The sequence below is a fragment of the Chiloscyllium punctatum genome, chromosome 29 (genome assembly GCF_047496795.1).
Source record: "Chiloscyllium punctatum isolate Juve2018m chromosome 29, sChiPun1.3, whole genome shotgun sequence".
NCBI classification, from domain to species: Eukaryota; Metazoa; Chordata; class Chondrichthyes; order Orectolobiformes; family Hemiscylliidae; genus Chiloscyllium; species Chiloscyllium punctatum.
In genome coordinates this window covers 60,877,578-60,890,748 of record NC_092767.1, presented here as the reverse complement: position 1 = coordinate 60,890,748, position 13,171 = coordinate 60,877,578, and the positions used below count along the sequence as shown (strand labels likewise).

General features: G+C 39.5%; 1 protein-coding gene across 1 annotated transcript in view; it reads left to right on the top strand.

Annotated features, from left to right (window-relative positions):
* LOC140454455 (ras-related protein ORAB-1-like) overlaps positions 1–8,692 on the top strand; it is a 44,539-nt gene extending 35,847 nt beyond the window's left edge. The window contains exons 4-6 of the mRNA XM_072549206.1: positions 870–965; positions 2,817–2,948; positions 4,770–8,692. Of these exons, the coding sequence (XP_072405307.1) occupies positions 870–965; positions 2,817–2,948; positions 4,770–4,970 (429 nt within the window). The 3' untranslated portion in view covers positions 4,971–8,692. The remainder of the gene's footprint in view (positions 1–869; positions 966–2,816; positions 2,949–4,769) is intronic.
* The last annotated feature ends 4,479 nt before the right edge of the window (positions 8,693–13,171 follow it).

Here is a 13,171-nt window from a genome sequence, read left to right as displayed (position 1 = left end):
GGAAGTATCTTGTTTCCCAAGAGTTGCTACCAGTCAGCTGTGTTGTGCATGATTTGACCCCAAGTATTTAAAGGAAATTGTTAAACAATACAAATATCTGCAACATGGAACCAGAGTGAGTAGCTAAGTGATAAAATTTATCAAGTGAGGTGATATAAAAGCAGTCAGATTTATCTTTTTAACCTTTAAACTCCAGTTAGACCCCAGCAGAATATTTTGTACAGGTGTGGTCACTTCAACTTTAAATGTGAGGCACTCAGGTTGCAGAGAACCAGAATGATTGGGATGAGGGATTTGGGTTGGAAAGTTGAGCTCTCCATGGAACAAAAAATTGAATGTTTTGATAGGTGTGGAAGATTTGACATCTTTTTGGAAGGTAAGACTCTTCACCACTAATCCTGTAAGGACAAGTAACATGAAGCAAATCACTTGGAAGGATTTGAGGAACATGGTAGTGGAGTTCTAATGAACTTGCAAGTTAAACTGATTTTAATATCCTGATGCCAAATGCTTTCCTTTGGACACCGTTTTAAGCAACCAGTTTCTGAAAGTTTGATATAAAGGGCACCTAAGGGAGAATATTTTCAGAAGGTGGTGTATGGATTGAGCTACCAGAGTAAGTGGAGGCTGGTATAATTACTATTAAAATCATCTGGATAAGAGTAGGAAGTGTTCAGAGGGATATAGGCCAAGTGCTGGCAAATGGGACTAGTTTTAGGTTGGGATATTCAGTCAGCATGGATGAGTTGGACCAAAGGGTCTAGGTCTGTGCTGTACACCTAACTCTATAAATCCTTGCTGCACTCAGTTACTTTGTTCAGATCAGGACCATTGACATTGTTTTTAACAAGTTATAACCTGTGTTTCAGTGGGATACAGCTGGACAAGAGCGCTTCAGGACCATTACTTCCAGTTACTACAGAGGAGCACATGGGATTATTATTGTGTATGATGTCACAGATCAGGTAGGATGGGCATTAATTACCTATTTAGAATAGTGACATGGGTCACAGTAGATTTGGGACAGTTGCTTCTACATTACTTTATGTAAGGAATGATGTATAGTAGCTAAACCATTAATTTCTAAATTGATCCATTTACCTTGGTAAACAGCTGAGCTTCATACATAACAATCTAACAGACTACATGAGAAATCTGGACTAGATGGCTTTACCTTTTTAAGGAAGCTGGTTGGGAACTTAGCTGAAATAACTAGTCTGAATTGTCTCTTGAACTAAAGTTGGATGGCTGTTTATAATTGGAACACCAGTTAGTGCCATGGCATGTACCATTCTGAAACTGCCAATTCCAAACAAAATGCTGAGTTTTGGTCCAGATCTAACTAACTGCATCTTGTTTCCATTCAGTTTGAATTGTGAAAAAATCTGTACTTTGTGCTGAGGTTTTGTTACTTTGCAATCCTGATCTGATTTCAGTTCGAGTTTTTGTGGTTTGTCTAGACCCCCTTCTCCCCAGACTACAATCCTGAATTTCTATGCATATACTCTACGGAAACTAACCAATCATTCACGCTTGCATTGTAGAACAAATCTAATCTCCTACCTTTTGTCTTAAACTGATTTAAATGTTCTGCAACATAGTTTCTGTACTTGGTTCATCAATTCTCTGTTCTATTAAGTTTTTGCACTTGCCTCTACTTTCAGTCCAATCTTTCCTTTTTATGTACGTGGTCACTAGGTCTGAAGCCAAGTTAGTTACTAGTTTCATCTGAGACTTCCTCTAGAATAGTACTATGTTTTCCTCTGGCAGGTCCACTTTGTGCTGTCTATCTGAATGTTTGAAGCTCCACTCAGCCACCTTACCTGGCAACTGGTATAGCTCCTTCTCTTATGCATTTACACCCCCCCCCCCTTAAATCAATGCTATTCAGTGCTAATCTTTCTTGACTTGGCAAGTTACACTCCCACAAATGCTGTAAGATTTACAGCACAGAAAAAGGCCTTTTTGGCCCATCAAATCTGCACCAGTCAAAAAGCAACCTCGTTACTCTAATCTACTTTCCCCCAGTACTTTGCCCAGAGCTGCTTTGGCATCAGATGCCCATCTATTTTTCCTCCAACCCTTTTCTGCTCCTACCTTTTCTAAATCTGTTCCCCTGATCTTTTTTCCCTCAAGGAGGGAATGTGTATATCCCTTGCTGCTTTCTCCTGAGACTGGTCTCCCTTAAAGCAAACTTTGCAGGCCAGGCAGTATCTTGGTATCTCTGCACCCTCCTCTGATTGCACAATGGTGCATACTCCTGTAGTTGTGGCCTAACAAATATTTTAGACAGTTCTAGAATCTTTGACTGGAAATGTATACCTGCTATGATCAACACTCCTTTAAAACACTTTAATGTAGCCTAGACCTAACACTTATTCCAAAGGCAGATATAAAGTGCAGGTGCAATTGGTGGGGTGTGGAAATAGCTGCTTCAAAACTCCAGCTGCTTTTGAATCTAAAAGCTGAAACTAAAAATATTGGTCTGAGCTGACAAGCAGCCCAGCTGGATACAATGTTCCTCAAGCTGTTGTGTAGACTAATCAGCATCTGTCCCATCTCTAAAGGAAACCAGGGCAACACTTCAAAGCCACAGCATCATTATAATGCCACATTCTCATCCTTTAGTGTCCCAGATTACCCCAACCAAGTCATGACAAACGAATCCTCTCTGCAATCGGGATGGAGCAATTTGCTGGAAATTGAATTTGCCACCAGTTTTCTATTTAAAAATACTGTAACTTGAAGCTGCTTGACTATTTGCTGTTTAGATGCAGGTTCTTGTGTGGCTTGATGTTGTTTTTTAACATTTGCAGGATTCCTTCAATAATGTTAAGCAGTGGCTAGAGGAAATAGCTCGCTATGCCAATGAAAATGTGAACAAATTATTAGTAGGAAATAAATGTGACTTGACCACTAAGAAGGTGGTAGATTATACTACAGCTAAGGTAGGTAAATGTTTGCATCTGCTGGGTTTGGTATTCTGATAGTAACTTTGTAAATCTTGGTATGGTTTGAAAAACACTCCAATGAACATGAATATCCCAACCATCTTGGGAAGGAAGCTTTCAAAAATGTAATGCTTGTAGGTTTATATCTTGGATACCAAAGACTCAAAGTAGGGGCTGCAGGGTAATCTGTTGCACGCTGCAGATTTCTGCAGCATCTGAGTCTGATTTATAGTTAGAAATTAAGTACAAGCTTTGGGCGGGGGGGGGGGAGGAGAAGGGAGGGGAGAGAAGAGGGAGAAAGCCGGTAGTTTTTCTAATCTGAATTTCTATTTTGATTTAACTCAGTGTAGCACCCCAGACTGGAGCAAAATCTCTAGTCTAGCAGACTTTTCAAGAAAAGTAGTATTTGTTACAAGGCAGCCCCAGTTACTAGAAGCTATTGAATTGACTTTATCATTTTGGAGTTGCATTGAAATGGAAATTTACCCAATTTGATTAGCTGTCTCTGGAGAGTTCAAAATACCCAGTTTATTTCCAGGTAGTTTTTAATTGTAGTGGGTAATTTGTGTAATAAGTCTTTTGTCAAGTGTATGTTTACAAAGGATGACAACACCTTAACAAAAGGGGAAGTAAATCCTCGCATTTTCACCTGTAGAACTTCAGAAGATGTTGGGAAATATTTATGGCTCTGTCTTGTCGTCTGTTTAGTGTCAATTTTCTACAAGCTCAAGTTTTTGTAAATTAAAATTGCAGGTGGAAATAGATATTTTTCAATGAGTGGCTGTCTTGTTGCTGAGGTGGCACTTTTTTAAACCAAACTAAATAGAAACTTTACCAGAAAGCTGGTAAGTTGTGACAGCAACAGCCTGTTAAACATGGCTTCAAATTTCACCAATATTCTGGAATGCTCTCAGCCAACTTATTTCAGGTCACTTCTAACTCTGGATCTTCAAATTTCCAGGTTGTGGTGTTTTTGGTCTAGATCAATGACAGCCCATGAATAAAGTTGTTGTATTACTACCTGAATTGGCTCCAAGAAGCTCCACTTATTGGACAAATGTGCTCTTCAGAAAAATCTAGTGGCTGATTCACTTTTGTGGTCACTAATGCAAAATTGACAGGTATTCATAGGCAGAGGTAACTGTTCCAGTCTGATCCAGTGCAATGGCTATTACTATGGCATCTGAAAAGGGAAGCAAATGTTCAGTCAGAATCTAAACTAGGAATTAAACACTACAGCTGCTGGAGATCTGAAATTTTAAAATGGCAACTGTTTCTCTCCCTCCATCTTTCTCTCCTTCCAACCCCCCCCTCCATTTGACAGCATCTGAGTGAAGTTGTTGGACTAACTATTCTGAGCATCCCATTGAACCCATTATTTCTACAGATGCTCCAGACTTGCTGAGTTTCTTTAGCATTGTTTTTCATTTCAAGTAGTAACGAGAATGGCCAAAAGCATCAGTAGGAGCTAAGATGGGTGCAAAATTAATAGACTTTAGACTCCATGTTATGGAAATATCAAGCCTACAATTTGGCATGTTGAAAATCAACACATGAATGCACCATAACTGACCAAAAGACAGACTAAAATATGCAAGTGCTTTACTTGTTAAAATGTATGGTTTAAACAAATGCAAAGTTATTCTAATGTCCAAACAATTCCATCTTGAGATTGATCAGCACTCTAGCTGTTTAGTAGTTAATCCCTGGGTCAATTTCAAATCATTCTTATAAGCTGTTGTGAACTTTAAACCTTGTTCTGAAAGTTTGGGAATTTCTAAAATGGCTACTAATCCTTCTAATATCCTTTTTTTGTAGGAGTATGCTGATTCTCTCCAAATTCCATTCTTGGAAACCAGTGCAAAAAATGCCACTAATGTTGAACAGGCATTTGTGACAATGGCTGCTGAGATCAAGAACCGCATGGGTACAGGTCCTACACACAACGATGAGAGGTCCAATGTCCGAATCCAGAGCACTCCATTAAAGCAAGGCAGTGGTGGAGGTGGCTGCTGCTAAGGGCATTAGTCCAGCAGAGACAGATCTATTCCTGTGCACAATAAATTTAACCTTCTACAGCATTCGTCTCCTGACCAGTAATGGTTTTAACATGATGGCCCACTTGATTTGACAATTTTTTTGGTAGACTTTCTGCCCAAAATGGACTTGACCAATTTGAAACTCCAGGAAAAATTGTCTTAACTTTTGCCTCGAATGGTCTTGTGTACTGCTGTTTTGAAACACTTGGATTGTGACTTTTTTTGTAGTGGTCAATTTGCCTTCCTATCAGTGTCTCTTTCTCTCCCAAAAAGGGGTTTTGTGGATTGGGGTCAAAACTAACCAGAGCATCTGATAGTCACATTTAAAGTTCAGCTGCACTAAGAATATTGCACTAGCAATTATGCATCAGCATTCCACCCTCGCTGGGAATAGTAGTTGTGGAATTGAGTGAAGGAAATCCAAATGTTCTTGAAATCTGGCTTAAATTATTAATCTTGTAAGAGTACCTCTAATTATCCATACTAAGATTAAATAGATGGAAACTAGAGATTCTGAATTTTAGCCATAATTTTATCTCACCTGACTTTAAATTCCCTCACTGCACTCCTTCAACATAACAACAAATGTTAATCCTGCACTGTTAGTTCTGTTGACATTCTCTATTCTAAATGGCACCATCAAGATAGATTAACTCTGGTAACAGGTCACAATCTTTGCTTTTGGCATTGTTGTTCCCCTCTCCTATTCACTCCTGAAAATGGATGTTGCTTTTAATCTGCCCTGATGCCACTACTTTTTGCTCCTTTGAAGAATTCAACTCTGAACCTATGGGACAAAATCTAAGATTCACTATTCATTGTTCAAGATTCAATTGGCCTAATCTGAGTTGTAAGATCTTGTAAATGCAATATAATTGACCAAAATTACAACTGTAGATGAAATTGTGGGCTGGATTGACAAGAGTCTGTGCTAGCTAATTAAGCACTAAAACCAGTTTTACTTGAAGCTAATGGGCTGATTTGAAGATTTACCAGTATTAAGAGGATGGATATCTTTTAGATGCTTGGGGTGAGCTGGGAAATTGGATGAAATTTTAAAACCAATTTCTTGGCCATTAGTCCAACTGGTTTAGCAAGTTTGAACTTGTATTTAATTTTCTTGAGCCATTATCTCTGCTAAATTGACCAAGCTTATTCTAATTTCTGAATTTGTAATCTTCTCCCAGCAAGTGGTGGTATTACAATTAACCACTAGACACTCCTATCAATCTTAGCCCAAAATGGGTTAAGGCTAGAATCTGAACAGTTGGCAATCAGTAACAAAATGCATTCCTTTTGCTCCCATTTTAAATAAAGCTCCAGTCGTAACAAGTGAACATGTGGTTTTGAACCTTTTTCCTCTGCAACCTGTGGTCTATTTGTCTATTTCCAACTTTAATTGGTTAATGTCAGTCTGCTAATGTATCAGTGCCTCCAGAAAGACCCAGATGCAAATATTGCCAGGACCCAGTTTGCAATTTCTGAACAAGAGGAATTTGCCTGCCAGTGCAAATATTCTGATACAAATCCAATTAAAATCCTAATAGTCATCCAGTATTCAGTTCCTGAACATTACTGGTTAAGTAGCTTTTCATTGGTCTTAATTGTTCTTGGCCATAGCTAAGCTACAATAAAATGTATTAATGTCAAAACTAACTTTGGAATCTTGCAACTTTAATTTTTCCTGTTTTATCCACTGGATTCGCCACCACTTATTTTAGTTCTGTTCTATTTCTAACTCCACTAGATGGTGTAGCAATGTGCTGCTTTGCTTAGTGAATTCCTGGATCTGAAATTAATGCTTTGCGAGTGCAAAAAGCACCAGTGATCTGGCTGGTCAGTCCCATTCTATTGGATTATTTTTTCAAAGCAGCTCTTCCTATCATCTGCAGCTGACTTGATTTAAATAGATTTTTTAAAGGTAATTGGAAATCTGAATTCTGTAGATCAGATTTCTAGTTGCTGCAATTGGAGCTCATGTCTATTATACAAGCTTCCTGTGCTGAAGCATGACTTGTCAAATTGCTTTCTTTTATAGGGACTCTATTTTAGAGCTCAGTAATTTGCACATGCTTGTATTTCTCTCCTGCTATGATGCCACTTTTTTCAGAAGTTATATTCAAGCATATCTGCTATGATTTAAACCTCTTACTCCCTTTAGGGTATCAATCTAGTTTGCTTCCTATGAAGTTTGAACTGAGCCTCCCCCTTGAATCTAATTTAGATTAATTTTGATTTGTAATTGGGAAACATTTTCCACTGGGAAAATGAAGCATGTGACTCCAATTCCAAATGAGATTTGTGTAGATAACTAGCCTTTGTAGCCTGAAATCAGTTGACCCATCCAAATGGGATGTGGGCAGGGCCTTGAGTCAGTTTACCACAATTCCAGTTTTGTCACATTCCTCTCACTCATTCTGTAGTCATTTTTTGAACACATTAGAAACTACATGCTACACACTTTCTAGAATAGTGATTCTATTGGCATGTCTGGATGTTTACAAACCTGCATTGTTTTTATTGAAATACTGGGCTAATTTGTACAGTATACTGGCACCTGAATTCCAAAATGCCAAAGGCTCCATCTTCCTGCTTAAAATTGCATGTAAATTGGAATTGTAGCTTTGATCATTATTGCAGATTAACCAAATTAATGGTAACATGGCTTCTGGTACTTTAATAGCACTTTCTAGTTATTTTTGACCCTTTTTTCACAATGCTTTCACTACATTGTCTTAACAGTTACCTAATCCCTAAATGCATTAGTTTAAAATTGGCACTAAATACTGTGTAGTAACTAGATCTCTATTTGATAAATGCTAAGTCCATTAACACTAATGTTTCCTGCTATTTCCATTGTAAGTCTGATTCCAGTATTGGGAATGATACCAAGGTCAAATATCAACTATTTCCCAGTCCTCGGTTGACTAATACTGATAGTCCTGGTATTTACTTATTCCCCAAATCTTTCTAAATTGTGCAATCTAACTCTTTACAATATTCATACACTTGTATTTGCTCTTCCAAGGAATTTGCTTTTCTTTGGGAAAGCAACAGCAATAACCCTACTAAGCAAGGTAATGTTGACATGCCCATAGGGATTCTAAGTATCTGGAACCATATGTTCAAAGTGAAGCTGAACAGAGGGGATGCCCTGTACTGAGGTTTTTATTTAGGGTATCAAACACCTGGCATTTAACATTAAATCCTGACATGATTTCATTGTCAAGTTCGTTATACTGGCTGTGAAGTTTGTAACTGAACAAATATGGTTCATTCCCTACCACTTTAAGCTGGGGGTAAATGCATAACCAAAATCCAAGTTACCAAAATGTCATTTTCAAAATATTCCAGTAGTTGATTGGGCCATTCAGGTTGGTTTGGAATAGTTACCCAAATCAGTTGCTGGTAGTGATCTTCAAGTTGAATGAAGTTGAGCACCCTTTTCCCTTCCAGGCATTGTAGGTTTCCAGTGTCTGAGACAGCCCATTACGATATAGGCTAACACTTGATATGCTCCTATGAATTTTATTCCCCTCACTCAATGTCCAAAAAATTAGGACAGAATCTGTGATAAGTCTGCTTGTTTTTAATTAATCTGTAAATGACTTATTACAATTCTTTTGAATAAGATGGAGACCAGCTTTCTTGGATTTCTTGTTAATGCTGTCTGGCGATCAAATAAAGTCAACTTTCCTCCAAGTATATTGTGCCATGGATTCAAAGGACTAATTCACTGATCTTCTACACCATCTTGGCAGGAAAATGTTGACATTAAGTCAATACATTGGCAGCATCCACCTAGGATTGGTGGCAAATCTAACTTCACCTTTTTCTGTTTGGCGGTGTTTTGATTGTTTCTGCTTAATAGCCGAGATGGCTGTGCCGAAGGTTTTCTCATACACTAGAGATCTTGTGTTAGCTTAGATCAAATCTAAGGGATTGACCATAGCTGACACTAATACCTGCTCCATCCACAATCATGCCATTCCAGTCAAAGCCCCATCACTCATTAGCTTCTCTGTATGAGGTCTTGATCCTAATGTGTGAAAGTTCACCCAAAATGAGGCTGCAGAAGTGAATAGTGTAAAGGAACTAATGTATTGCTTGTTTATTCAAAGTAAACTTAAATTCTGGAAAGATGCTAATTTAGGTGGTAGGATAAAGTCAGGCTTCACAAATGGGGCACAGACTACAATAGTCTACTGTCACTGTAGACACCAGCCAAGTTAAACCATTTTGTACTGCTGATCCTGCCATAGGAAAAATGTGAAGGCCTTAGAATGTAAGGGGTTGACAATAGGTCCAACATTTGGATGATTTGAGTAACAATTGAAGTTGACTGTTTTCCTTGGCCTTAAGTGGAGATATGTTTCAAAAATGAGGGGTTTTGCCAGAATGGATGGGAGAAACCATTCTCACTTAAATGAACAAAGGTTGAGGTTGGAGTTGGAATCTAAGCTTTAGGTGCTGTAACAGAAATGGCAAAACATTAACTGGAAATGTTTTGGGCTAAGTACAGATTGCCTGACCTTCAGTGACAGGAAACTGGTAACAATGGACCTATCTGGAACCTTTTTATGTGGAGGAAAAGTAGGGATTGTGAGAGGACATGGCTAATACCAGCATTCTGGTAGAGGAGCAGGTGGGCTGGGCCTATTCTAATTGAAGTACAATGATAATGGTTGGAACAGACTTCTGATATGTTTGAAATTTGATCTAACAGACCAAAGTTGAGGGCATCTTGGCTGGGGAGGAATGTGGTGATTGAATCAGTGGTCCATGTTAATGATGCAAGTATACTCCCTTCACCAGAAGGGATCTAAGTGGGTAGAGATGGAATTAAAACGCACAATGGCTGGCTTAACTCATAGTTGAGCAAATTGCCAGAGCATAAAGGGCGTGTGTCACTGAATCTGGCCCTTTAAAAGTGAAAGTAGAATTTTGAGGAAGCAAAAGTGTAACTAGTAACCAAATTCCAAACTTTTGCAAATCAAATTTGCAAATGCAGTTCACAAGGCAATTTCCTAGAATACACTGTCTAAGCTGGGAGAAGGCTATTCTAGATCAAAATGTGTAATGATAGGACTGGTGATTTTCAAAGTTGCCTCTAGAGGAATGACTAGAATCTCACATTCTAGTATGAGGGTAAGAAACTGAAGTAGGTCATAGTCTCCTTTTAAGCTCCACTATTCAATAAAAATAGTAGCTTATTTAAACTTGGGCAGGGAACTATGGCTGGTGTCCTCTCCCACAGCTCTGAATGCCCCTTAGTCTGGAAAAAATCTTGCTGCATATAGTCAATGATAGCATCAACAACAGCCTGGAATAAAGAATTCCAAATACTAATCCTGAGAAATTCCTTTTTTGCCTTTAACTGAAGGTGGGCGGTGGGGTATTACAACTGAATCTGGCTAGGCTTTTCCAATGGAGTGGCAATCCAGGATCTATGTTCCTGCATTTCCATTTGTTCCCCGTTCCCAACATGAAGTCTCAAGATAACTGCTGACATTTCCTTTTGGTCAATATTGAATTAATCAAATTTTTACCTCTGCTTTTCTTAAAGGGACCAACCCTCTTGGAAATTTTGTTTCTATGGGAGTGCCTCCAATGTAGCAAATATAGTTAGTTCACTCCTCCAAAAGGCTTCTGCCTCTTCCTAGAAATTGGTCTGAACATATTTTGCTCCAAATAAGGCAGCCATCCCTCCCCTTTATGCTAGTGAAACTTTTAAAAGACTTTTGTGGTCAAATTGCCAATTGTGACTGTACTTAATATACAGTATTCAAGTCTTCAGACTTTGATGCAAATTTGCAATGTGCTGCTTTTAATAAAAGACTTAAATATAATCCCAATATTCTGTAGAAACTGACCTTATGACTTGTCTGCTGGCATGGAATGCACAAACCAAACTGGGAATTGGTCTTCCCAGAACTGCAAAAGCAGCTCAGTGGAATTCAAGGGATAGCTATCTGCCTTTGTTATAGTTTGTGTCTAAGAAAATTGCTTCCTAACCTATTCCATGACGAAGTCCTTCTTTAGAATTCCGGTTTCATAGTAACATAATTGTTTGTCATCAGTTTGTGGTGGAGCAAGGCTGTGGGCAACTCTGGAGGTGATGAATTTAGTCTTTGGAATCCGTACTGATGTTTGTTCAACTTGCCTGACTTGTTTAAAATATTTTTCACAGCTAATGAATTTTAATTTTTGATACAGGATATCTTTCCAACAGATTTACTAAGCTATTCCTGCTATTTTTTTAAGAGACTTCTCCACCTCTTGATGCTACCTGTCTACTTTTCAATTTTAAAACTTATGCCTTTGTTTGGGTGTAGGCATAACTGGCCAGGTCACGATTTATTGCTCATCCCTAACTGGTCTCTGGGCACATGAGTCAACCCCACTGTGTCTGCAATCCTGTGTAGGCCAGACCAGGTCAGGATGGTAGTTTCCTTCCCTTGGACATTAATGAACTGGAAGGCTTTTTCCTGACAGTCAACAATGGATTCATGGTTATCATATGCTCCCTAATTTTGGATATTTATTGAATTCAAATTCCACAATTTGTCACAGCAGGAGTTAGACCTGGGCTCCTAACCTAACTACTGAGTGGGCGGCACGGTGGCACAGTGGTTAGCACTGCTGCCTCACAGTGCCAGAGACCCAGGTTCAATTCCTGCCTCAGCTGGCTGACTGTGTGGAGTTTGCACGTTCTCCCTGTGTCTGCGTGGGTTTCCTCCGGGTGCTCTGGTTTCCTCCCACAGTCCAAAGATATGCAGGCCAGGTGAATTGGCCAGGCTAAATTGCCCATAGTGTTAGGTAAGGAGTAGATGTAGGGGTATGGGTGGGTTACGCTTCGGCGGGGCGGTGTGGACTTGTTGGGCCGAAGGGCCTGTTTCTACACTAAGTAATCTAATCTAACCAGGGTCTAGTGGTAATACCATTAGGCTTTCTTCCCCTAAATTTGAACTAATTCATACACACCAGCCACTCCTCTGTTGCTACCTTCTCCCTGCTAGGTTTTTTCCTTTTCCCACCATAATTCATGCTATTCTGTATATTTAGTTTCTAAATCCAGATTTTTGTGGTCTGACTTACCCTGATATCAATACACAACTCCAACTCAAGTGGAGTTTTAAAGTTTAGTGAGTATTAAATAACCCTACCAATGATGCTTCCTAGCATTTGACCTTTAGAATCTTACTCATGAAGATGAATATGTAAAGACTATATCAAGCAAAATCAGGCCTTATTTATGAATAAATTACACTATGGAAATAAAAATGTGTGTGTGTATATAGTCACAAATGCAGTTCGGTTCTGGATAGTTGCATATCAAGTAAATAAACAGACCTCTGGACTTTGACTCTACATAATATTGATATTTACATGTTTGAAAGTCTAGGAGGGTTCAGCAGGGATATCTCACACAATAGTCTTTCCCTACTGTGCCTTGGTGGCAGTTGCTGCTGTAAGCGTTGGAGCATCTTTGACCTTACAATATGCCTATCTGCAACCCTTGGTCAGGGTCAACTCATCGCTCTGGAAGACCAGGAAGTTTCTGACAGACCAAAGACGGTCTTAAACATTGGTTAATGTCTGTTCCCCACAATGGACACTGTGCAGCAGAGTCCTGTGTCACTGAGCTGCTGGGGCCAAACCTCCACACCAACCACTGCATCTTCCTCCAGAATTCCTTTGTAAAGGCACATTCTAGAAGCAGATGTATGACAGTCTCAATATCACTTTCCTTCTTCCCCACACAGCCACTTCAAAGGCAGCATGAAGTGGGTGTAATAACAGCCTCTCACAGGTGCTGTCCTTCCTGCCGCCACCCAGTCTTGTTGCTGTTGGCAAGTTCTGGGGATAAGGCATTCTGCCAAATGATTGACAGTCTGTTCAGGGCACCACACAATACATTCTACCCTCCGGTTTTTCTTGCAGGGTCTCCAATTGCAGATTCCCTCCCCAAAGCCCATTTTGAAGAACGCGTCGTGTGTGTGTGTATGTATGAGTTTGCTTCTCCTGGTCCAGACTGCTGAGGCAAGCATCCACCCCCCTGTCCTGTACTTGGGTGATTGTATCCCTGAGGAGGGTGAGGGTCTCCGAGATCATCCTGCCTGGTTTGGTCAGGGGGTATCACCAATCCCAGATCAGACCTGACCTGGTTGCGGTGACCTC